This window comes from Sphaerodactylus townsendi, linkage group LG01, assembly GCF_021028975.2.
Source record: "Sphaerodactylus townsendi isolate TG3544 linkage group LG01, MPM_Stown_v2.3, whole genome shotgun sequence".
NCBI lineage: Eukaryota > Metazoa > Chordata > Lepidosauria > Squamata > Sphaerodactylidae > Sphaerodactylus > Sphaerodactylus townsendi.
Window position 1 is genome coordinate 182,569,169 of NC_059425.1, and position 25,563 is coordinate 182,594,731.

Consider the following 25,563-nt stretch of genomic DNA (forward strand, 5'->3'; position numbering starts at 1 on the left):
TCCACCGACATAATTTCTGCCGGTGGAGAGGTGTCCTTTCCGCTGTGCGGAAAGGGCCATAGAGTTGGAAGAGATCACAAGGGCCATCAAGTCCAACCCCCTGCAATGCAGGAACACACAATCAAAGAACTCCCAAAAACAAGCTTGTTCCCTCTGCGACGTGACATCCCTTCAAATATTTAAACATGGTTCTCATGTCACCCCTTAACCTACGCTTCTCCAGACTAAACATCCCCAGCTCCCTAAGCCTCTCTTCATAGGGCATGGACTCCAGACCCTTTACTATTTTGGTTGACCTCCTCTGGACCCGCTCCAGCCGGTCAATATCCCTCCTGAACTGCAGTGCCCAGAACTGTACACAATATTCTAGTAGTTACTGAAGGCAGGGAAGTCCTGTTCCACATATGGGAATCCCTTTCATTATAGGAAATTTTGCATGGGACCCATAGTTACAATTGATCCCCAGCGACAGATGTCTGTTCTCTTGGAGAAAATGGCAGCTCTGGAAGATAAACTCTATGGTGTTATACCCCACTGAAGTCCCTCCCTTCCGCAAACCCTGCCCTTCCCAGGCTCCACCCCCAGAATCTCCAGGTATTTCCCAACTCACAGCTGGCAACCCTACCCTGAGTCTCACAAGCGCATTATAAAAATTAACCCATTACAGCAGAGGTGGCCAACCTATGGTGCTCCAGATGTTCGTGGACTATTCCCATCTGGAGTGACATAGGTCCGCCACCACTGATACTCAGACTGGCAGTGGCTCTACAGGGCCACAGATTTGCCAAGATCAGAATGACCCAACCCATCATTGCTTCACTCCTATACAATCATTTAACTGATGCTCTTAGGATTCCTTTTATCTTAGATAATCTTGATCCTTACTTTTGCGAAAGCGTAGCAAAATATCTTTTAAAGATTATAGACACAACGCTAGATGGATACTAAGCATTAGATTGCCATCATCATAACAACAATGTTGCTTACATTAACTATTTGCTACTGGTATACAGTGCCTACCTCTGCCAGCAACCTTTGGGTTCACGGTCACCCAAAGTCAAATAACCTGTGGGTGATTCATTGAGAGATGTCGTAGTTTTCATGTTATTGATTGCCAGATGGTGTGGACAACTGAGTTGGCTGTGGTAACTCTTATTGGGAGTCAAGTCAATTGGCTTTGGGTCCCATTTCCTTGCCCCCTATCCCTTGTTCTGTGTTAGGTGCCACTCTAACAAACTCTGTGTTTTATAGTGGAGTGTTGATACTGTATGCTGTTGTGATGCCTGGGCTCTGTTGGTGGGTTTTCAGTCTGGTCTGTGGAGAGGTGTATGGGAATGGCACTTTTGATGAGTCCATTTGGACTAAATTATTGAGAAGACTCTGAATGGTTGTTGTATCTATCTGTCTTTTATGGACAATTGTTTTATTGTATTTTGGAATGCCAATAAAGGCTTGTCCTTTTTTTAACAGGGCAACAGGTGGAGATTTTTCACATGACCTGCTTCCTAGTGTTTTTAATTGGAGATGCCTGGGATTGAACCTGGGACCTTCTGTGTGCCAAATAGATGCCCTTCCACTGGGCCAAAGCCCCAGGGGGTGTCGGTGTCCTGATCTCCTCTGACTTGGACACAGCTTGGACACAGCTGTGATGGATTCAGGTGAGCCTTGCATGACTCCCTAGGGCAGGGATGTCAAACTCGCGGCCCTCCAGATGTTCACGAACTACAATTCCCATCAGTCCCTCCCAACATGAGCATTGGCTATGCTGGCAAGGGCTGATGGGAATTATAGTTCATGAACATCTGGAGGGCCGTGAGTTTGACACCTGTGCCGTAGGGCCAGCTGCTGAACCCACTGCTCCTGACAGAGCTGGATCAGAAGCCAACAGAGCAGAGAAGCCCAGTGGGCTCAGACCTTGCTGATCTTGCGCCTCCCGCTCCTCCTGTCTCTGGACCCTCCGAACAGGCCGCTGTTTCGAGCCCACCAGGTTCTCCCCCACTGTTAGAACAGAGGCACAAGCAGATGAGAAGCAAACTGCAAGAAAGAAGGAAAAGCTTCAGGATAGCCAGACAGCACTCAACCCAGATGACGGGTCTGAGTCAACATGAAACAGCCAACCCTCACACATAAAACAGAGGCAAAGATGGCACAGCCCCTGCAGAAGCAACAAGTCTGTTGGGCTCGTGGGCCTGCCCCTTGCAACCTTGATCTGCCTGCTTTGCCTTGACTGACTTAGGACTGGCTACCACCTTGCCCTGCCTTGACCACACTCCGTTGAACAACCCTCAGGTTTGGACTCCCTCGATTTCCTTGGCTTCGCTGGATTGCTTGACTACCCTCTCAGAAAACCCTCTGGCTTGCGCTGGCTCCCCGCGCACCTTGCACCATTAACCGTGGCCTGCAACCGTTGGTGGGCTCGTGGAAACAACATGAGCCTGTGAGAAATCTGTAAGCAGAGTAAAGAATTGGTGGAAACCTCTCATGAGCAGAAAAACACTGAAGATCCAAGTCTTCTACACAAAGCTTTCTATGTCCCGGAGGAGAACAAATTGGTACAATGCTCCTGATATATAAGAATTTTTATTCTATGTTCCACTAACTCTGCAATTCAATCTGGAAGCATGAATTAATTTCTTAAAACAACACTAGTTTTACTACCAAGCTTCTCTTGGAAACAGAGGGCCTTTGTCTGCACGGGGCTCCAAGGTTTAAGTCTTACCATTTCAGCAATAATATTCTTATATTTCATCATCCCAGACCTGTCACCAAGACCAAGTACATATTGTACATGCTGTCAAGAAAAGTCTTTGTTTTGTACTGTGTCCTCCCGGCACCCCCAGAAGTACTGCAGAGAGAAGTCTCTACTCTTCTGTTACAGTCAAACATCCCAAGTTCTTCTAGTATCAGGTTCTCAGTTCTTGAAAACAATTTTGGATTTGTCACCTTTAATTTCTAGCAGTCATTTGCTACAGTAAGGCTTTGAAAGAAAACCAGTCTTCCACGGTCTCTCCATGGCTCATTTGGTTTTGTTTGTCATAAACTTTTCATTGTAACTTTCGTTGTTTTGCAAACAAAGCCACATGGGTTGGTCATAAAGGGTAAGAGGACCACCTTCCATTTTCTCCTGCTGATCACCCTCATCAGCTATGTTGAAGACCCTTTTCAGTGGGGCAAATGTTTGTGTGGCATCAAGCTCTACCATGGAAAGGTAGTATGAGATGCCTCAATCTCGTCAGAAGCTGTCAGAAGCTAAGATGTCAGAAGCTAAGCAGTGTTGGTACTTGGATGGGGGACCACCAAGAAAGACATCTTGTGTGGAGTGTTTCTTCTTCCTGAGAGGTGGGGGGCTGCAGTGTATGCGGGTAAGTACAAGTGGACTACTTGCTCGGCTTGTCTACTCTGAGTAGCTCTGCTCTACGTCTGCTGACACCTGCCAACAAAGGCTTCTCACTTGCCTTGAAAGCCCCTTGCTGGGGTCGCCCTAAGTCAGTTGCAAACTGACAGTAGTCATACAACAGGGTGTATCACCCAGTCCAGGACAGATGAAGCAATGCAGTGACAGGAAACACAGACCAAGCAGATCGGCATAAGACAAGCTGCCTCTTCAGTTTCCTCTGCTACATTAAAAAATGAGCACTTTGCAAATAGCGTTTCTGAACAGATTGGTTTCTGGGTAGAACCAATGACCATAAGCAACCTTGGAGGTTTCAAAACGTCGCAGCAGTTAAAAACATAAACGGAGGGCAAGAGGAAGACCCGATGATCACAGTATACCTTGGGGGATCTTATCTATGCAACAGAGTCCAGTCGTACTCTTATCCTGTGGCTACATAAAACCAGACTGATTTCAAGTTGACAAAAAATATATGCTTTCAGATTGTCTCCACATCTGTGGAGAATTGTAGTCCATCTTTCCCACCAAAAGATCTAAGTGGAATTGTAGCTTCATCCAGCACATGCTGGACCATCTTTTTTTTTTAGAATATCTATCTATCTATCTATCTATCTATCTATCTATCTATCTATCTATCTGTCTGTCTGTCTGTCTGTCTGTCTGTCTGTCTGTCTGTCTGTCTGTCTGTCTGTCTGTCTGTCTGTCTGTCTGTCTGTCTGTCTGTCTGTGAATGAATGAATGAATGAATGAATGAATGAATGAATGAATGAATGAATGAATGAATGAATGATCAGATTTATATATTGCCTTTCCCCCGCTTAGGTCATAGCACTAGAACCCAAGAGGAGGATTCTAAAACAAAGACGGTCCAGCACATCGCGGATGAAGTTCAATTCTACTTAGGTCTTTTCAGTGGAAAAGAGTATGGTTATTTATGCACGTCCTCCGACATCACCTGAGGCTATGTGTATTAATGAAGCAATGTACAGAATTGCAGGTTCACTTGGCCACATGCAGAAATTCCTCAGATGAATTTTCATTCTCTTAAGGAAACGAACTGCAAGCTACCGGGAGTCTGCAGATCCTTGGGAACACTGTGTGGTTCCTCCAAGCGGTTTGTACGTGAAATTCTGCCCATGAATGTCAGCGTGGTGCAGTGGTGGCGAACCTTTGGCACTCCAGATGTTATGGACTACAATTCCCATCAGCCCCTGCCAGCATGGCCAATTGGCAGGGGCTGATGGGAATTGTAGTCCATATCTGGAGTGCCAAAGGTTCGCCACCACGGGCATAGTGTAAGTGGTTAGAGTGCTGGACCAAGACTAGGGAAGTTCAGGTTCAACCCTCCACTCTGCCGTGGAAGCTCGCTGGATGAGTTTCGGCCAATCACACATTCTCCGCCTAATTTACTTTACAGGGTTACTGCGAGGATTAAACAAAAGAAAGGAAAACCCTACAAACCACTCTAGGCCCCCTATGGGGAGAAAGGTGGGGTATAAGTGATTTAACGAAAGCAGCAAAACGTCCATTGTACAATGTTTACTGCAGGCATTTTAAATAGAGCATGTAGCAATCGCTCTGCAGGTTGCTGCTATGCAGGGGCCTGTCTACAGAAAATCACGCCTATGGTAAGCTGGCTGGCAGAGCACTTTGTTGCTGGCTCAGGGCAGTGGGAGCCTCTGCTCAAAGCTTGGGTCAGCATGAAGTGGGCATGGCACCACCAGTGGCTGAGTGGCATTGAGGGGCTGGATAATGGGCAGGCACACAGATGGTGCGTGACCCGGACTTCCATAGAAAGGGAGGATTCCAGAATCATACCTAGGCTTTTGACAGAGGAGGCAGATGGTGCCGTTGCAGTGGGCAGGCAGATAAGCAGGGAAGATCAAGTGGTGCCCAGGGCACATGCCATACTTTAGATATGCCACTGCTGTTATGGGTGCAGCCTTCATGCTGTCTGGCACAATGAACACCACATTCTCCGCTCAACCCACTTAAACCTTGACAATGATGGTTCAAAGAACACAGGCGAATGACTGAGCAGCTTTGAGTCATGGCCAAAGCAGTTGGGGTGACACTTTTGGGATCATGTTGAAATAGACGCGATTTTAAATCGGAACGAAATTGCCGCTTTCCCCGTCAGGCGCTGTAAGTACGACCAAAGGAATACAACACAGCAAACACATACCATTCACTACAGGGCACAGACCAAGAACTGCAGACAGCAAGGCCTTATTATATGGTCAAAGAATGCAAAGGTTGGCCATTCCTATTAGCAGAATCTTTCTCGTGCCTAACAGTAGTGTTAACAGTCTTACTTTATACGTTCTGCCTTATATTACAAAGCCCACAGGTGTCAGGTGCTGAAGCAGGTAGTTCAGGCCACGGAACACTTTCAGGCAGCCATAAGGTCACAGCTGAGTAACGCATTCATAGGTCACACCACGCACAAAAAAAGCTAGGGTCAAGCCCAAGGTCAGGAGCCATGAAGGGGAAATCTGTTAGGGGAGGCACGGCTGAGGTCAGCTGAGAGATCAGAATCCACCAAGCAATTCAAGTCAGAGGCAAAGGCCAAAGAGGTCAGGGTCAAGAACTGACCAGAGTTAGCACAGTCTTTGCCTTAAAGATGAACCACTCAGCCTGGAAAGGGCAGCCACAGGCTAGTTCTTGCTAGATCCTTTGGCCAGCTGTTCCCTGCAGCTATCATTGACTCCCCTCAAACAGGCTTTATTTCCGAAGGCTTTCACAGCCGGATTCAACTGGTTCTGGAGGGTTTTCCGGACTGTGTGGCCGTGGTCTGGTGGATTTTGTTCCTAGCGTTTCACCTGCATCTGTGGCTGGCATCTTCAGAGGTGTATCACAGAGAAAAGTCTGTTTCTCACTGTGTCTAAGTGAGAAGGGAAAGTTTAGTGTGGTATATTGTCCATGTCCCAGGGTGGGGAACCAATCATTAACTGTTTGGGTGGGACTTGCTATGCAAAGGTGTGGTTGAGTGCATTGTATTGCGGGTGGGGTTATCAGTCCATTTTTAAAGTACTGGGAGCCAGGCCCTGCTAATCTTCAAAGTCTCTTCTTTCTTATTGAGAAACCCAGAGGACTGAGGAGAAACAGCCTACCACAGGAAAAATATTTCTACCATACATCAAGGGAATCACAGATCAAATAGGGAAACTGATGAAAAAGCATTACCTACAAACCATCTTCAAACCCACCAGGAAAATACAGCAGATGCTACGCTCAGCAAAGGACAAAAGAGACCCCCTCACTTCTGCAGGAGTATATTGCATACCCTGCAGCTGTGGAAAGATCTACATAGAAACCACAAAACGCAGCATTGAGATTTGTATTAAGAAGCATGAAAGACACTGTTGGCTTAATCATCCAGAAAAATCTGCAGTTACAGAACATGTGTTAAACAAAACTGGACATAACATTTTATTTGAGAACACTGAAATTCTGGACAATTCAGAAGGTTACTATGTCAGACTGCACAGGAAGGCCACTGAAATTCACAAACATCAGGACAACTTCAATAAGAAAGAAGAGACTTTGAAGATTAGCAGGGCCTGGCTCCCAGTACTTAAAAAATGGACTGATAACCCCACCCGCAATACAATGCACTCAACCACACCTTTGCATAGCAAGTTCCACCCAAACACTTAATGATTGGTTCCCCACCCTGGGACATGGACAATATACCACACTAAACTTTCCCTTCTCACTTAGACACAGTGAGAAACAGACTTTTCTCTGTGATACACCTCTGAAGATGCCAGCCACAGATGCAGGCGAAACGTTAGGAACAAAATCCACCAGACCACGGCCACGCAGGCCGGAAAACCCTCCAGAACCAGGCTTTATTTCCTCTGCAGGCCAACTAGGAGCCTGAACCAACAGCTCTCCCACCAAGCTGGACCAGCACATGGGCAAAGACTTCCACATTACTTACTTCCAGATCCTTGTATCTGGAAATGTCAGGGATGGAAAATGGGACCTTCTGCCTGGCAAGTCAATGCTCTACCACGGAGCCGTCCTTTAGCTTGTCTACTGAGGGCGTGGTGAGTCATTCCCAAAGCTGCGCACCACACTCACAGGAACCGTGTATTTCGCGCCATCCTAAAAATGTACAAACCTTCTTTTCTTTTATGTCTGGACAGGTTTCGAGGATGCCCACAATTCTTTTGTTTTGCCAGCAGATCCCACGTTTTACAAGAATGTAACGAGTGCTGCCCTCAGGAGATTTGTGCCTTTCTAAGCCCGCTGACTTCAGTGGACTCAGAAGAGCATAACTCTACTGTGGATTGTTCCGCAAAATGTGCAGGGCTTCGAGCGTCCCTGCTCGCTTCGTCAGCATGCGTAAACTTTATTAGTATCATTTCTCATCTGAGCGGGGCACAAAACCCCGGGAAGCCGCAACCTTCCCGACGCAAAAGGACTTTACAAGTAGGTTTCTGAAGATTAAAAGTAACCACAACAAGAGCCGTTAAAAAAAAAAGTCAGCGCAGGATAAACTGAAATCACATTACCCGAGCCCTGCGTTTTCAAGTCGTCTATCAAATAACGGCGCAGCCAAGGAACGCTGTAAAGCAAGGGGGTTCAGAACGGCGTGTCAAAGAAATTGTTTTCTTTTGCTTCTTTTGATGGGCGTCTCCTTTCAAGTTGGGAAATTAGAAGCAGGTGTATCAGAGGGCATCCACAGTCACACATCCCACTTGGGGGGGGGAGGTGGAGAAGGAGGGGGAAGCCACGAGTTTTCAATTTTCAAACATGAAAGCGACTCCTATTGAACGGCAGATGAATGAAAAACCCAGTCCCATTTCTGCAAGCCATATGCAAAAGCCTCCAAGGGAGAAAGTCAGGCCTGACATTAAACCTTGCAAGCGATTGTTGAACAGTAGGGCCAGAAGACCATGCATTGAGAATCGAGGAACAAAGATGAGAATTTACCCCAGAAATATCCAGGCGGGGGTGAAGAGAATTACCTAATGTAGAATACGAAGGGGAAGAAACCTTGTCGCTGCTCCCATCCATCCATGTATCAAAAATCTGTTTTGCTACCGCAAAAATGGCCTTTGAACGGCCATTTTTATGACTGGCACTTTAAAATCACATTAACGCGTAGTGCTGTCCAAGGTTTTTAAAGAAGGGGAGTGTAACTAGGCAAGCTATCTCTTGCTGCTCTCTGCTGTATTTCAAGGAACAGACAAGCAAAAATAAAGTGAGGTCAGCCACCTTTTCGAAGAGCTAAACGACGGTAAGTCATAATTCAGAGCAATAAGGATTCACTATAAGATGGCTTGTGTGATTCACCGAAATTATACAAACATTATTGGTAACTGACTTGCTGACTAATAATCATTGGAGTATCTTGACCTCAAATGTTGGTTGTTGCAAGTCATTTACTAGAAAGTGAGACTCACAAGGTCTCACATTCAGTAATAAATATACAAAGGAGCACCTAGCACACCTGTTTTATTGCACCAAGACAGGTCGGTGCACAATTCACACTTGGATTGCTGGCAACTCTTCACCCATATAATTCTCCTTTCTAGCACCCGACCTACCTCCAATATACCTTACCCATATTTACTCAAAAGGAAGATGAATGTAAATCTAAGACTACCCCATTAACAAGAATTATGCTCATGCAAAAATTATTATCAGACATAACTTATATATAAATAAGTGACCCTTTCTTCTTAAAACTTGTAGTTTTATAAAACAAATACTCTCACCGCAGAAAGTATCAAGGATTTCAGAGAACAGAAAGAGGAAATAGAGAGGGAGGGAGAAGTGAGATGCCCTCCATGCATCCCCTACTTGTCAATATATCTAATTCTCAATGTGGCCAAATCTACGGATGGTTAAATCTGGAAATCTGGAAACCACAGCTGTGAACAGACAAGAAAAAAGCTTTCTACAAACATGAAAAAGCCTGCAGAAAAAACTGAAATCTTAAAAAGGAAATTAACGCCCCCCCCCCCCCAAATAACAGGAGTGATGCCTCTACTGTTAGGAAACAAATTTCCATTAAATGGTCGTCATGGGGGGTTGCCTGGCAACAACAGTACTGCCAGCCTTGAAGCCTTGGTTTCTATCAGTAAAAGGCGGGGAAGGGCAAAGGGCCCCTTTCAGGGCTTTTTGTGGTCTAACCTGCCAGCAACCATCAGGCAATCACCTTGAATGATGCACCCACCTCACAAAAGCTGGTGTGGCATAGTTTGAAAATCTGGAAGACCCAGATTGGAATCCCCATTCATGTCACGGAAGCTCGCTGGATGACCTTGGCCAGTCACACACTCTCACCCTAACCTACCTCACAGAGCATGCAAGATCCCCCCCCCCCCGCCACTGCTATCCAAGTCCTTTGGGGTTTGTACAGTAGAGATGGGGAGACAGCAGGCACAATCTTCCATGTGTAAGGCTGAACACACTCAAACAAAGCAGCTTTAAAAAAAGAACTTTATTGATATATGTCGCCCTAGGTACTGGGTGCTGAAACTGAGGATTCGTGTCCTCAGTTCCAGTATTTAAACTATTTACAAAAACAGACAGCAACCAATCAGCTTTTCCCCTCCTCCCAGCTGCTGGTCTCCCATTGGTTCTGAAGCTCCGGTGGAATGTAGCTTCTCAGTTTGTTTTCCTGCACTTTTTGGAAAAAGGCGGGAACCGGTGCATGTTGGGAGTTGCAGTCCTGACACCATGCAGAGCTGAGCAGCCCCACATGCAAGATCCCCCCCCCTCGCCTCTGCTACCCAAGCCCTTTGAGGCTTGGACAGGAGAGTCTGAGGACAGCAGGCCAGATCCTGCATGCAGAGCTGATATAGAAAAGCCCCACATACACAGAATCTGTCTGCTGTTGGCTTTTCTCAACCCTTGTGGGCACTGAGAGGTGCAGGAAGGGGCAGATCTCCCCCCTCACCATTTCCCCCCAACAGAGGTTAAGGGGAGAACTGGAAAATTTGGTCTTGTTTGCCTTCTCTGTAGAACGTTTCAATAGCCAATTCTGGTATAGTTGTCTAAAAGATCCCACCCAGCCTGCCTCTCGCACTGCCAAGCTGAGTAATTCCCGATTGCTATTTGAAAATAAGTTCTTATACTGTTAAGCTGGGTAACAGGCCCAAGAGAGGAACTGAACAGCCTCCCTCTGAGCTTGGTCTTTTCTATCTTCAACCAACATAAGTGAGAGGCCCCGCCCTATGGCTACCTCTCCTCTGCAGTCACAAAAGCAGACTCTCCTCGAAGTCCTGGCACAGGACAGAGGTCCGTGGAAAGAAGAACACATGAGCTGAGTCAAGTTGAATTTTCTCTGGTTGTCCTTGCCCCAAGTAGTACTGAAGCAAATAATGACTGCAAGATGGCCACTCAGGCCTCTTTCCAATCAATACACAAATAGAATGAGTTGTATAAACTCGTTGGTATGGTGTAGTGGTTAAGAGTGGCGGACCCTAATCGGAAGGACCAGATTTGTTTCCTAACTTCTCCACATGAAGTCTGAGGGGTGAACTTGGGCTAGTCACAGCTCTCTCTAACCTCCCTCAGCCCCACCTACCTCAAAAGGTGTGGGGAGGGGAAGGGAAGGCATTTTTAGACTCCTTAAAGGTAGAGAAAAATGGGATAAAGAAACAACCTTGATGTATATCCCTGCTTCTTCCCCATTGGGGACCCAAAGCAGCTCACATCCATTCTATTCTCACGAGAATCATGTCAAGTAGGTCAGGATGAGACAGTGTGACTGGCCCAAGGGCACCTGGGAGATTTTCAAGGCAGAGTAGGGATTCAAATCTATGTCTCCCAGATGTTAGCCCAGCACTGAAGCTGCTACAGCTCACCAGCTTGAATTTTTACCAGCAGAATGTTATCGTCAGTCGGTCTCAGCAAATTTAACCAAATACCTGACAAGACAGTGGGGAGCGATTGTAGCGCCGTACATGACTTTGATAATTAACAGCAGTGGCGTATTTACCTAAGAGACATGGGGTACCCTATGTCCCTGGGTGCCCCCTAGTGGGGGGGACGCAAAAAATTCAGATTCATTTGTGTGTTTTGTGTATTTTTTAGTGTTTGTCAGCTTTCGGCCTGTAGGGGGCGCAGTTTTTAGGCTAGCAGCATCAAAATTTCAGGGATTTTTCAGGAGACCCTCCTGGTGATACCACCCAAGTTAGGTGAGGTTTGGCTCAGGAGGTCCAAAGCTATGGACTCCCAAAAGGGGTGCCCCATCCCCCATTGTTTCCAGTGGGAGCTAATAGGAGATGGGGGGTACACTTTTGAGGGTCTATAACTTTGGACCCCCTGAACCAAACTTCACCAAACATGGGTGGTATCATCAGGAAAGCCTCCTAAAGATACCCTGAAATTTTGGTGCTGTTAGCTTAACAATTGCACCCCTGACAGCAGGCACCCTCCAAATTTCCCCAGATTCTCCTTTTAAATCCACCCCTTTTGGCATGGACTTAAAGGGAGAATGTGAGGTCCTTAGTTTAAACATTGAAAGTGATGCTGTTTGGGGGTGGATTCCACTGGAGGTGTTTTGTGAGAGATGATGCTGACATTTGTTTGGTAAATGTTTTGCTGGGGGTGATTTGTGAGAGATTTACATGCTTAATACCTACTTGCACTGGCTTGGAGCTGTTTCTCAGGCTAATAACCTCATATGGTTGGTGTGAGGACAAAATTAGGAAAGAGAATTGGTGGGGAGAGAGTCATGTATGTTTTGCTGGGGGTGGGAGGTGTTCTGTGAGCTGGTGAAAAAAATCATTGTTTGGTTGTGGTGGGGGAGGGTGGCCACCCGTATGGGGGGGGGGGCGCCAAACTCAGGTTTTGTCCCCAGGTTCCAGTTTGCATACATACGTCTCTGATTAACAGCAAGGCAAGGCTAGTCCTCATAGTTAAAAATGGTGTGGCAGCTGTGTGCAGATCATCATTTCAAGAGTTTAAAACAATCTCTCTGCTACAAATTTAGGAAATGCTTGCAAATAAGCTTTAGTTGTCTTAAGTCAGAGATGGCCAGACACATTTCTATAATCCACGATGAACGGCCATTCGCTGTAGCACAATTACAATATGTAAACTAGGCGATCAACCACTTTCTATTCTTGTCTTACTTGGAAAGGAAAAATCAAAAGGAAGCATCTGCCAAATTTACAAGTTTCAGCCAAATGAAAAGCAATAATAAAATTAAATTTAAGGCCTGTACTATAAAAGCTTCCGCAAGACCACAAAAGCAGCTTTTAAAAATTGAAATCAGATTTCAAATTTAATTTGGTCGGATTCAAGCCCTTTACACGGATTAATGAGCAAGGAAAACAGACAGGGTCGTCATCCAGAGTATTTTTAAGCCAATCACCTAAATACCAAACGTTTTAAAAAAATTCCTCTAATGTTTTAAACTTTTCTTCCGGTCAATAGAAATGATTCACAAATTATCACAACTCTATGTAAACAAACTGCCACAATTCAAAACAACAGGCAATATATTTTTGTGGGATGAGTGGGGTTTGTTTGGTTAGCTTTTCTTCCATTTTTGCAAAGTGGAAAAAACTGAGACCTGCGTCTAACCTTCGAGAACCCTTGGGTGGGTTTGAAGGGAAGCCCCTCACATATTCCTGCAGTGAAAAAAATCAATCAAAAATCACAGAGGTTTTTTTAAGAGACAGCTAAAACTAAAACTCGCTGTGAAAAAAATTATCTTTTTGACCAGAATATAAAGCAAATGGATAAACTAGTAGTGGTGAAGTGCCGGAAAAGATGCAGTACCTCTTCTGAGGAAAACCTGTTCTCAAATAGGAAAGCACAAAGAGATGCCACCATACTAAAGTAAGAAACGAACAGTGCAAAATTAGAATACCTGACAACAAGAACTTTCCCTTCTGATGGACAGCTGGATGAGAGACCACGCTCCCTGAACTTTTTCTTCTCCTCAGCACCAAAGAAGATCCAATGGCTTGGGTCAGGGATCCCCAACACGGCACCTATGGGCACGATGGTGCCCCCGGCGCCTTCTATCCCGCCATCAAGTATTTTGGAAAGTGGGCAGAGCCAGGTGGGGGTTTTACCCAGTGAGGCTTCCAATTGGTCCCCGGAGAGATGATTATCTATGCAGATCTTAAGATCTTATTTATTTATTTATTGTATTGGCGAAGGCTTTCACGGCCGGAATCACTGGGGTGCTGTGTGGTTCCCGGGCTGTATGGCCGTGTTCTAGCAGCATTCTCTCCTGACGTTTCGCCTGCATCTGACGTTTCGCCTGCATTTATTATTCTTTTTCTGTTATGCTGGTTTTATGTTCATGTATTTTTTTATACCCCCAGGTCATTTGATGATAACGCTGCATATTTTGTGGGCCACAGTGAATTAAAACTATTAAAAAACCCACAGAATTAAAACAACTTTGCAGCACCTGTGTTTCATTATATAACCTCCTTACTGTGCCTCTTTCTGAAGCATTAATCCAAACAAAGCAGCATGTAAGTCTATGAGGCGCATTCTTGCCTCTCCTTGCTTCTCACGGCAGGCAAGGGGCCGTGGCTGTGGCTCAGTGGCACAGTGTCTACTTGGCATGCAAAAGATCCCAGGTTCAATCCCCGGCACCTCCAGTTAAAAGAACCAAGAAGTAGGCAATGGGAAGAATCTCCACGGAAGACCCTGGAGAGCCGATGCCAGTTTGAGTAGAAATTCTGACTTTGATGGACCGTCTGATTCAGTATAGGCAGCTTTATAAGCATAAGAATAGCATTTTATTGTCATTGTGCACGCGCAAAGAAATTTACAGCAGCATTCCTCGATGCACACAATTTCAGACTCATACCCCATCCTCACTTTCCCCTTCCTCCACCCATCCCTACACAGCCCCAAACACATCAACACGAAGCCACGGAGTTCAGCATCGCCACAGCTCTAGAGTAGAAGCTGTCTCTAAGCCTCTTTGTCCTAGTGTTGATAGACCTGTATCGTCTGCCAGATGGTAACAGTTCAAAAAGAGAGTGTGCTGGATGAGACGGGTCTCTCCGAATATTTTGGGCTTTCTTCAGGCTTCGGGAATTATAGAGTTCTTCCAAGGAGGGGAGAGGGCAGCCGATAATCCTCTGTGCAGTAGTGATCACCCTTTGGAGAACCTTCCTATCTGCCACTGTGCAACTGGAAAACCATACACAGATGCAGTAGGTTAAGACACTCTCTATAGCACAATTTTACAAAAGCAGTAATCACACAACACTGGAGATAGAACCATACTGGAAGACTGGGGTAGGGGTAGGTCAAACCCCAATAGGTGTCCAGGAGTAAAGGTGGATGAAAGAATCTCTACCTACCAATAGTCCTCCTAACCATAGTAGGGAACTGCACCAAAGTTCCCTACTTCTGCATGGAACTAAGCCACGTGCGAGAGCCCCCCCAGCCTGCAGCCACCCAATCTGTGCAGAACCAACACAACACATGGCTAACAAAGACTGTTGGTACCTATGCAAGTGCAGTCTTTACCATCCCGAACCTGGTCAACAAAAACAATATGTGGCCCTTGGACCAAGGAAAGCTGCTGCTCTATACACCTTTTGGTGGCCATGATCTGGGACCCAGGAGGCCAGAATGTACATACAGTTCAAGATCTGCTAGAGGTCCCAAGAAATGTGAAGCTCTCAGCCAGAGTCTTTTCTCTCTCTGACACACACACACACACACACACACACACACACACACACACACACACACAGAGGGGGGGAGGGAGGGAGAGGGAGAGAGAGAGAGAGAGGGAGAGGGGGAGGGGGAGAGGGAGAGAGGGGGGGTATGTTGCTGGTCTCTAAGGTACTAATGGACTTGAATCTAGCTGCTCTACTGCAGAACAACACAGCTACCCTCTCTTCACTGCCAACCTTAAAGGTGTAATTCCTCAACAGCCATTACTTCTGTCTTCTTGACATTCAGCTATAATCCTGCTTTTTGGCACTTTCTGCTTCATCAGGAGCTGTTTCAGATCTTCACTATTTTCTTCCTCAGTTCTTACTCTAAATCTTACTCAGTTCTTACTCTAAATCTAAATCTCAGTTCTTACTCTAAATCTTACTCTAAATCTTACTCTGATCTTCCTCAGTTCTTACTCTAAATATGGGAACGCCACAGGGCTGTGTGTTGAGTCCTTTACTGTTCACCCTTTATACATATGATTGTACTCCTGTCTATCATAGTAACACCATTATCAAATTTGCTGATGACACAACGGTGGTGGGGCTCATCTCTGGAGGGGATGAGTCTGCCTATCGGAATGAAGTGGACCGACTGCTCTCATGGTGCAGGGAAAATAACCTGGTTCTTAACACTAACAAGACAAAGGAGCTCATAGTGGACTATAGAAGGAATAGCTCAGAAATTCAGCCCTTGACTATAAATGGAGATCAAGTGGAGCGGGTGGCTAGTTTTAAATTTCTGGGCGTTATGATTAAAGAGGATTTGACCTGGGGAGTACAGACTGCCGCCGTGGTTAAGAAAGCCCAGCAAAGACTGTACTATCTGAGACTTTTAAGGAAGCAGCAACTGGATGGAAAACTCCTGGTGTCCTTTTACCGCTGTGCTATAGAGAGTGTCCTAACCTACTGCATCTGTGTATGGTTCTCCAGTTGCACAGTGGCGAATAGGAAGGCGCTCCAAAGGGTGATCACCACTGCACAAAGGATTATCGGCTGCCCTCTCCCCTCCTTGGAAGAAATCTATAATGCCCGAAGCCTAAATAAAGCCCAAAATATTCTGAGGGACCCGTCTCATCCAGCACACTCTCTTTTTAAACTGCTACCATCTGGCAGACGATACAGGGCCCTCAGAACTAGGACAAAGAGGTTTAGAGACAGCTTCTACTCTAGAGCTGTGGCTATGCTAAACTCCGCTGCTTCATATTGATGTATTTGGGGCTGTGTAGGGATGGGTGGAGGATGATGATGTATGAGTCTGAAATTGTGTGCATCGAGGAATGCTGCTGTAAATTTCATTGTGCGTGCACAATGACAATAAAATGCTTATGCTTATGCTTATGCTTATGCTTTTCTGCCATTAATGTAGTGTCACCTACACATTTCAAATGGTTAATATTCTTTCCACCCGTTTTCATTTCACCTTCATCTAAATCTAATCCAGCTTTCTTTATGATGTGTTCTACATAAACATTGAAGAGATAAAGAAGAACAAGAGTTTGGATTTATATCCCCCCTTTCTCTCCTGCAGGAGACTCAAAGGGGCTGACAATCTCCTTGCCCTTCCCCCCTCACAACAAACACCCTGTGAGGTAGGTGGGGCTGAGAGAGCTCTGACAAGCTGTGACTAGCCCAAGGTCACCCAGCTGGCGTGTGTGGGAGTGCACAGGCTAATCTGAATTCCCCAGATAGGCCTCCACAGCTCAGGCGGCAGAGCGGGGAATCAAACCCGGTTCCTCCAGATTAGATACACAAGCTCTTAACCTCCTACGCCACTGCTGCTCCTAAAGAGATCAAATACATCCTTGTCTGACACCTTTGCCAACTGGAAACCATTCTGTCTCTCCATATTCTGTCCTCTTGTCTGGAGTACAGATTGTGCACCAAAACAATCAGATATTGTGGTACATCAATTTCTTTTAAAACCAAACAAAGTTTTCCATGATCCACACAGTCAAATGGTTTGCTCTAATCTACTTTTTTTTCTTGAACTTGCTTATATGCTTGGTAACCAAAAAAAATTTTGCCGTATGATGTATGGTGCTTCTTCCAATTTTGAGTCCAGCTTGAACATCTAGAATTCTTTGTTCCATATATGGTAGCAGATTTTGAAAAGTTAATATGATTATCTGATAGTTGCTGCAGTCTTTGACACCTCCTTTTTTGGAATGCAGACTAAGCATTTCCATTCTGAAAGCCATTGTTCTGTTTTTCATATTTGTTGGCATACTCTTATTAAGATTTTGATGATCTGTTTCTGTGGCTTGGAATAATGCTATTGATATCCCACCTACTTCTGGTGATTTGTTTCTCCCAACTGCTTTGAGTGCCACTTTCACTTCGCTTTCTAAAACTGCAGGTTCTTATTCAAAAGTTTCTCCTTGGAAGAGATCTGTTATCCTTTCACATCTTCTGCACAGTTCTTCAGTGTATTGTCCCAACCTTTTCTTTACTTTGTCCTATTCAGTTAATGTATTTTCATGTGGATCTTTCAGTGCCTCTAACCATTCTTTACATGTCCCCTTCATTTCTTGGATCTTGTGGAACAGATCTCTTGTCCTTCGTTTACACACATCTTTAAATATCAACCATCAACTTGTCCCATCTCTTTATCAGCTACTTATACCAAGGAAGAAACATGAATCAGAGAAAGGATTCCAGCTTTTATAGTGGTAGTAGACAACTGAAGTCTAAATGAAGAATAATGTGTACTTCTTAAAAAAAATAAGATAATCAACTTTCAAAAACGGAAGAATGAGCCGACTGATCTATGACTAGTACAAAGAGACTGGAAAGAAAACCAGAAACTGAAAAGCCTTCAGTTAAACACTCCTTGACTGTAAAACATTCAATAAACAGATAGCTAACACTGAGACCCGTATGGCTCAATCCAGATGGAATCGTCCCAGCGCAGGGCCACGCTGGCACATTTGTCCTCTTTGGGGCACCTACCCCTATGGAGGGGAAAACACATTGGCAGGCAGTTGCCACACCGCTCCAAGATGACTGGATGTGGCACTGAGTGCCACATCAGCACTCCACCACTGCCACCAGCCCTGTCGGCACAGCAGGGGTGTTTGGGATGGCACTGATCCCTATGGAGGGCTTTACAGTGGTGGAGAGGTCTGGGGAGTTTTCCTTACTCCCTGAACTGCCAGAAAGCCCTCTGGAGGCAGTGGGGCAGCACCACAGCGGCACCATCCCCAGCGCCTGGGGGTCTGGATTGGCGTGTTTCAGCTAACTCAAATAGTTACTAATGTAACATCATACAAAGGACAATTCAAAATACTGGAATTTTCAAAAAAGTGTACAGCTGTAAATAACCATTAAAATATGTACTGCTATAATATTTGGCACCCACATGAAAGGGAAACAGTTTTCTCCAGGGTCAAGACAAAATCCAGAAACCTCCGTCTTTCTTAAGTGCATCAGGATGGCTGCTTGAATTTACATATCCCTCAAAACAAACCAGTTACCTCGACAACAATGAAAGTAAATCCCGCCTGCATTTTCCCTCACACAACGTGCAGCTTCCAAAAACTTACAAGAGACACTGTGACAAATACTTATGTGTGGAAATAACCCTGTCTATGGCTTCAGACTTAACAACAAATCACAGTTTGCTGCTACAGGAATCAGCACTGGAAATCCTTTGGCTTTGATCATCCCGTTCCTCCTCCCAGGAAACTGAAAACTTCTACATGTCTAGACAACTGAAACAACAAATTAGATCTTGTTTTTCTTGCCTACAAACTAGCATTTTGAATCGAGATTAAACTGTGGGCTTGGACCCAGTCAATGTTTCCACTAGTGAAAAACAGAAGGAAAAAGGGTCCCCTTTCACCACCCAAAATATATATGTTGGGAGACAGCATGACCAGTATGGAGAACAGTTATGTGAGACAGGGGCTGTTGTAAGGATGATAAGTGAGCATCATTGAGTGAAAAAGCTGGCTGGATGCAACCCATGGTTTAGAACCCTGTTTTGTAGACAGGAGAACAAACCCTAGTTAGTCCTCTGATACAAATTAGAAGACAAACAGTGGTTTGATGGGAACGTGGAAAACTTCAACTTTCAAGCTGCATTGGTGGGGGTGAACAGGATGCATGAGCACTATGACTTTCAAAGCTTATTCTTGCGATGACAAACTACAGTATGTTGCTGCATCTGAACGCAACCCATGTTGCAGTACAGATATACCAATTAGCTACAGCGTTTCTTGGTTCTGCTAGGATGCTAAGCATATGAAGTGAAACTAGACTAAGCCCAAAGTCAATAATGTGTACAGGAGACACTAATGAGGACAACTGCAAGCAGAGCTTGGAGGGATAATAATTACTCCAGTTGTGGCTTGTTCAAGGCAAATTGTTAGCATTTTACCCTGATTACTGCAAACTATTTGTAACAAACCCCATTTCAAACACACTTTCACAAACTGTTTTTAAGACCAAAACTTAACTAGATAATCAGACATGATGTTTCATCAGAGTGATGCATCAAGTTTAAGCCAGGACCAATGTAAACAGAGCCACTCAAGGTTGAATTCAAAAAGACCCTTCCAGCTTTCAGTTTCTCTACAAATCGTTTAAATCTGTCACCTTTTAAGAAATCTGAAAAAGATCCTTTTGTGAATCGGATCCATAACTTTGCGAGTTTGCATAATTTCTGACATTTAGTAGATATTTGTACATCACCAGTGTTAAACTGCATACTTTAGATTAAAGTTAACTACACTGAGTCACCGACAAATTATAGATGGTGCATTTTAAAAGTACTCCATCGCATCTAATTCCAAATAAATATGTACTCTGGAAAGATTGGTTTGTCCTTTTCTAAATCAGTGCTGCTGTTCTGTAACAACATCATTTACATCTCCAAAACATTCCAATAAATTAAACAATTTGAAAAATGTATTGACAATGATATATGCAATAAAACATGTAAAACTGTGACAACGAAACCCTTTTCATATTCCGAAAACCAGGGCTATAATAATCAGCTGTGATAATCCCACTTTGTATCAATGATAGCAACAGCAGAGATTTACCATGCCGACAATTATTTTAAATTCTGCAACGGTAGTGGCAAAGTAGAAACAGTTTAGACTGGCGGCGGCTTCATATACCAAACGAGAAGCCCAGCTTGTAGAAGTAAAGGGCGAGTCTCAAAGCATTCCACCTGGCAGAGAGCATATGAGAAATTTTGTATGTCCTGATTCTCATTATGGGACTTTTATATATATATATATATATATATATATGCAGGAGCACTGAAAAGGGGTATTTCCTTCCTAATTCTACCACCTCATTCCATCAATTTGCAGTTTAAACTGCAAATCAAACTTCTGTAAAACAGATTCTGCAATCTGTATCTATTAGAGTATTACCGTGTTTCCCCAAAAATAAGACAGTGTCTTATATTAATTTTTGCTCCCAAAGATGCGCTATGTCTTTTTTTCAGAGGATGTCTTATTTTTCAGCTCCATAGCTGCATGCTCTGGTGTTCTGTTCGACGGGCATGCTTCCAAACAAAAACTTTGCTACGTCTTACTTTCGGGGGATGCTTTATATTTAGCACTTCAGCAAAACCTCTACTTCGTCTCATTCTCAGGGGATGTCTTATTTTCGGGGAAACAGGGTAGGCATACTTGCTGATTTAGAGGCTGCACCCATGCCTTTCTTTACAACTCCCCAGACTTCATCATTGTGCTCCTGGGCCGCCTGCAAATGAGCCCCACTCAATAGACCCGAGTAGGATTTTGAGCAGACCTACTCCCAACTGCTCTCTGTACGGCTTTTACAAGACGCCAAATTCTGCCCAAGGATTGAATTTGCATGGCCTGGGGAAGCACAGCTGGCTTTTGGCTCATCACGCAAATGCATTTCTGCTTTTTCTTCGCAAAACTGTCAAGCAGGCTAAAACAATTCCTGCAGACTCATTAGCTGATGGCATATGTATCACAACACTCATCTATAGAAGTCAAAACATCAATTACAGCTCGCGGTGAAATAATTACCCATGGAATTGCTGCCACACAACCTATCCACTAACCGAATTATTAATTGTTGTTTATTGGTGAAAATATTTCTATGGCATGTTTTCAGAGTTCTTCTGCTTGAGGGGGATTTACAATTAAAAACCAGAGCCTTTCGAAAACACCATTATTTTGTGAATTATTGAAGGCTTTCACGGCCAGATTCAACTTGTTGTTGTGGGTTTTCTGGGCTGTGCGGCCGTGGTCTGGCAGATCTTGTTCCTAATGTTTCGCCTGTATCTGTGGCTGGCATCTTCAGAGGGGTATCACAGAGAGAAGTCTGTAACACAGTGTCCAGACTTCTGTGTAACAGACCTCCCTCTGTGATACACCTCTGAAGATGCCAGCCACAGATGCAGGCGAAATGTTAGGAACAAGATCTGCCAGACCACGGCCACACAGCCCGGAAAACCCACAACAAACAATTATTTTGCTTTCTTTTTCCTGAAGTACTGTGTGTAGTTCTGGAAGTCTACGTTCAAAAAGGCCATGCTGGCAGGGGCTGATGGGAATTGTAGTCCATGAACATCTGGAGAGCCGCAGGTTGCAGATCCCTGTTCTAGGTTGATCTTACACTGAGCAGGAGATTGGACTAAACAGCCTACATGGCTCTTTCCAGCTCAATCAATCTGTGAACATAAGGTACTTCAACCTAAGAGGCAGCGTTACCAATTACAGGCAGGGCTATTTCAAGCTGAAAAGAAGGACTCTTATATATTAATGTACTTCAGCAACATACCTCACATCACCGTATATAAATTACAGCTCAAATATTTATAGGAATAGCAAATACCTGAGGTACTCACAGCTGTAGAATAAGGATTCTGAATTCCCGTATTTTCAGCCCAGCAACCACATCCATAAAGAGCTGCCTGTCCCTCGGAAAAGAAATTACAAAAAAACAACAACAGATTTAATCCTGCATTTCAAGCAAATGTATTTACTAAAAGCAAGCTAATATTGCTTGAGAAATAAAAAAAGAGTAATCGTAGTACATTTCTGCATACCTGCCACACCCAATACCCCAAAACTCCAATAACACTTCTGAAAACCCTGGGAGTGCTGACACATATGTTAAATAATGCACTTCCAATCCACTTCCAATGCACTTCTCAGCTGCGTTTTACTGCGGGCACTTTTGCACATGCAGAATAGTGCACTTTCGATCCACTTTCAATGCACTTTGCAGCTGGATTTTACTATGCGAAATGGCAAAATCCACTTGCAAGCAATTGTGAAAGTGGACTGAAAGTGAATTATTCTGCATGTGCAAAAGTGCCCTGTGTGGAACTGCAAAATCCTGATTGCTAAAGTGCATTGAAACTGGTTTGAAAGTGCATTTTCTGGCACGAGTGAATGCACCCTGGGTGAATAATTTGATGAGCATTTCCTTTTTCCTTGGCTACAAAAAACCCCTTAACTATTACTGTTAAGTCAGGGGTGGGGGACTGAAGCTGGATTGGAAGCAGCAGAAGGACTGTACCAGCGCCCACGCTACCAGCATCATGCAAAGTGACACAGATGCTGGTGCAGAGAGACTTACCCTGGTTGGCAGGGCGCCACGGCACAGTAACCAGGAACGGGTCTTCCACACCGTTGTTCCTGCACCAAAGGAGGCTGTGTGTTGTTCCGGAGAGTGTTCTGGGGGTACTCTTGGGGGGGAGCTGACTATAGTCAGTTTCTAAAGGACTTTCAGCCCAGAATACCCCCTTTGCTAGCAGCCAACTTACATCAAGTGTGATATAAGTCAGTCTTTCCTATAGGATTTTTCAGGCGGCTGGGATTTTTTCTGTTTTCCCCCCCTTCCCATATCTCCCAAAAGGCCATTGGAGGAGGCGCGAGCGTGCTGCCATGACAATGTCCCAGCCACCACCCCACCATGTCAGGAGGGCCGCCTGACATCAAAAGGGTTCCTGGTTTCTGTCATGGTAACGGGTTTCACTTTACGTTCAGTTTCCTGCTGTCTTTGTGCTTTGTAACGTGTAGTGATTGAGAATGCGCCCAAGTGCCGGTTCGTCCTGATATCTCTTCACACGGCCTTGAGACCTAACAGCTTTTGCATTCCTGTTCTGTATTGCTTTGCTTTGATATCTCTGGGGGAAGGGAAGAAGGGGGGACACATTGGTGGGCATAAAAGGGTACTTGGGAAAGCCAGTTCTTAGAACTGGCTTCTTCAATAGCTATGCTGTCGTCTGTCAATAAAGACTTCTGATTGAAATCACCAAATCTGATATTGGTTGCAGATCCAAGGCTTACCACTACTACCACCACCCCTTTGGATTGGGCTGTCAGTGTGAAAGCATCAAGTCTTTCTACTGTCAGCACACTAAAACAGTGGAACCTCTCTGAACCCGAGCAGGGCACAGCTGAGCATCACTCTCCTTGATGCTGAGCTAGGCTGGGTCAAAAGTCAGAGAGAAGACTATCAGCCCACCAGGACAGGTCCCAGAGGCCACAACGGCCAATTTGCCCTTATGCAAGGATGACAGGTAAAAACGGAGGAATTGTCTACTAAGAGTCAGTAGTATATTTCAGGGCAGGTGATCATGGAGTATATTTTAGTTAAACTTCTGGATATGTCTGCTGACGATCAGACCAGAATCCATCTAGTCCAGCTCTCTGTTACTCGCAGTGGCCCACCAGGTGCCTTTGGGAGCTCACATGCAGGATGTGAAAGCAATGGCCTTCTGCTCCCAAGCACCAGGACTGTTAAGGCATTTGCAATCTCAGATCAAAGAGGATCTTTGATGAAATTAGTAGATACGGTGGAAGTTTGTATGTCACAACTCACATTCCGATTTGATGAAATTAGTAGATACAGTGGAAGTTTGTATGTCACAACTCACATTCCGATTTAGGCTGTGCACAACCGTTATGCTACTAGAACCACGGTTTCCAACGCAATGCATCCAGTATTGGGACAGGCAAAAATTTAAGAACAACGATACCTTTACAAAAGGCATAGCTCCTTTTCATGTTATCCAGTTCTAGATCAATCCTCCCCTAGCATAGGTGTCTGCAACCTGCGGCTCTCCAGATGTCCATGGAGTACAATTCCCATCAATTGGCCATGCTGACAGGAGCTGATGGGATTTGTAGTCCATGAATGTCTGGAGAGCCGCAGGTTGCAGACCCCTGCGGCCTAGCACAACTGATCTTGTAAAGGCCTACTCTGGAGGAATGCTACTATCCCTAAGCCGTCCACCAGCTTTTCCCAGTCAGCAGTAGGTTTTGACACAACAAGGCTAAGATGGCAAGGAGCCCATGAGACCCAATTCAACCCACCTGACCAACTCTCCCAGGATGCTTCAAGGCTAAGCCTCCACTGGAGACCGCAGCAGCAACGTTTCCCTCTTGGTCGACCACCACTGCTCCAACAGTGTCCAGCGTTCCTGAGTCATTCTCCTACGTGACAGAGAGACAAGAGCACAGAAAGCATATTCTTAAGGTGGGCATCACATCAGGCTTCTAAAGACAAGAGCCAAATTGGTCTTCAGAGTATACTACAGGGGTTTTCAACGTGGTGCCTGAGAGCACCATAGCGCACACCAACGCTTTTCCTGGTGTCCATCACCTACTTTTAGAATGTGGGTGGAGCCAGGTGGGGCTTTTGCCCAGCAGGGCTTCTATTGGCTCCTGGAGATCTGATGGGCTGTGCAGACTTTTTAAAAGTCGCTTTAGCAGCTGCTGCTGCTGCCATGGCCCAAAGATCTTCACTGTGCAACTGAAGTGCGTGCAAGAAAATATTTTTAACCAACGCGTTTATTTTAAAAGGCAATCCTGTAAAGAGAGCTTCTGATGGAGATCCTGAGTTGTTTTCAGAGTTACGCATGGCCTCACTCCCTGACATTTTGCGCTTGGCTCCACCTCTTGCGGCAATCATTTAGCAGTTGCAGCCACCGTCTTGGGACTGAAATGCAAAGGTGCCCATAGGCTTATTACCCAGCTTTCACAGGTTGTGAACTTATTTTTAAGGAATCTCCACCAACTGCTAAGAGTGTAACAGCACACAAATATTTTAAGTAGCAATGGGGAAAATAACTTGGCTTAGCAATGCGAGAGGCAGGCTGGGTAGGGATCTTTTAAAGACGATGTATACCAGAAATGGCTTGAAACGTATCTGCAGAGAATTCACAAAAGACCAAATTGCAGTTTAAATATTTTTATATAAATTTTGGTTGCAAACAATCACACCATCTTGGGACTGAAATGCAAAGGTGCCCATAGGCTCATAAAGGTTAATGCAGATGACAATCATGTTTCATACCCAAGAGCGACTGCCTTCACTCACAGGCTGCAGGAAAGGTCAACCATAAGCGCTAAGAATCATCCATGTGTCCTCCCTTAATTTTCTTCACTCATCAACCAGAAATTCCCAAGAGGCTCCAAACAGTAGTTAGAAAAGGACCGCGCAATCTGTAGCAGAAGGCCGGTCACTTTGCCCTATTCACACAAGAAGGAC

General features: G+C 44.9%; 1 protein-coding gene across 1 annotated transcript in view; it reads right to left on the reverse strand.

Moving 5' to 3' along the window:
* Positions 1 to 2,001: 2,001 nt before the first annotated feature.
* The window catches only part of TASP1 (taspase 1), a 66,687-nt gene continuing 43,125 nt past the window's right edge, over positions 2,002 to 25,563 (reverse strand). The window contains exons 9-11 of the mRNA XM_048506361.1: positions 24,387 to 24,506; positions 21,908 to 21,973; positions 2,002 to 2,034 (exon numbers count right to left, since the gene is read on the reverse strand). Of these exons, the coding sequence (XP_048362318.1) occupies positions 2,002 to 2,034; positions 21,908 to 21,973; positions 24,387 to 24,506 (219 nt within the window). The remainder of the gene's footprint in view (positions 2,035 to 21,907; positions 21,974 to 24,386; positions 24,507 to 25,563) is intronic.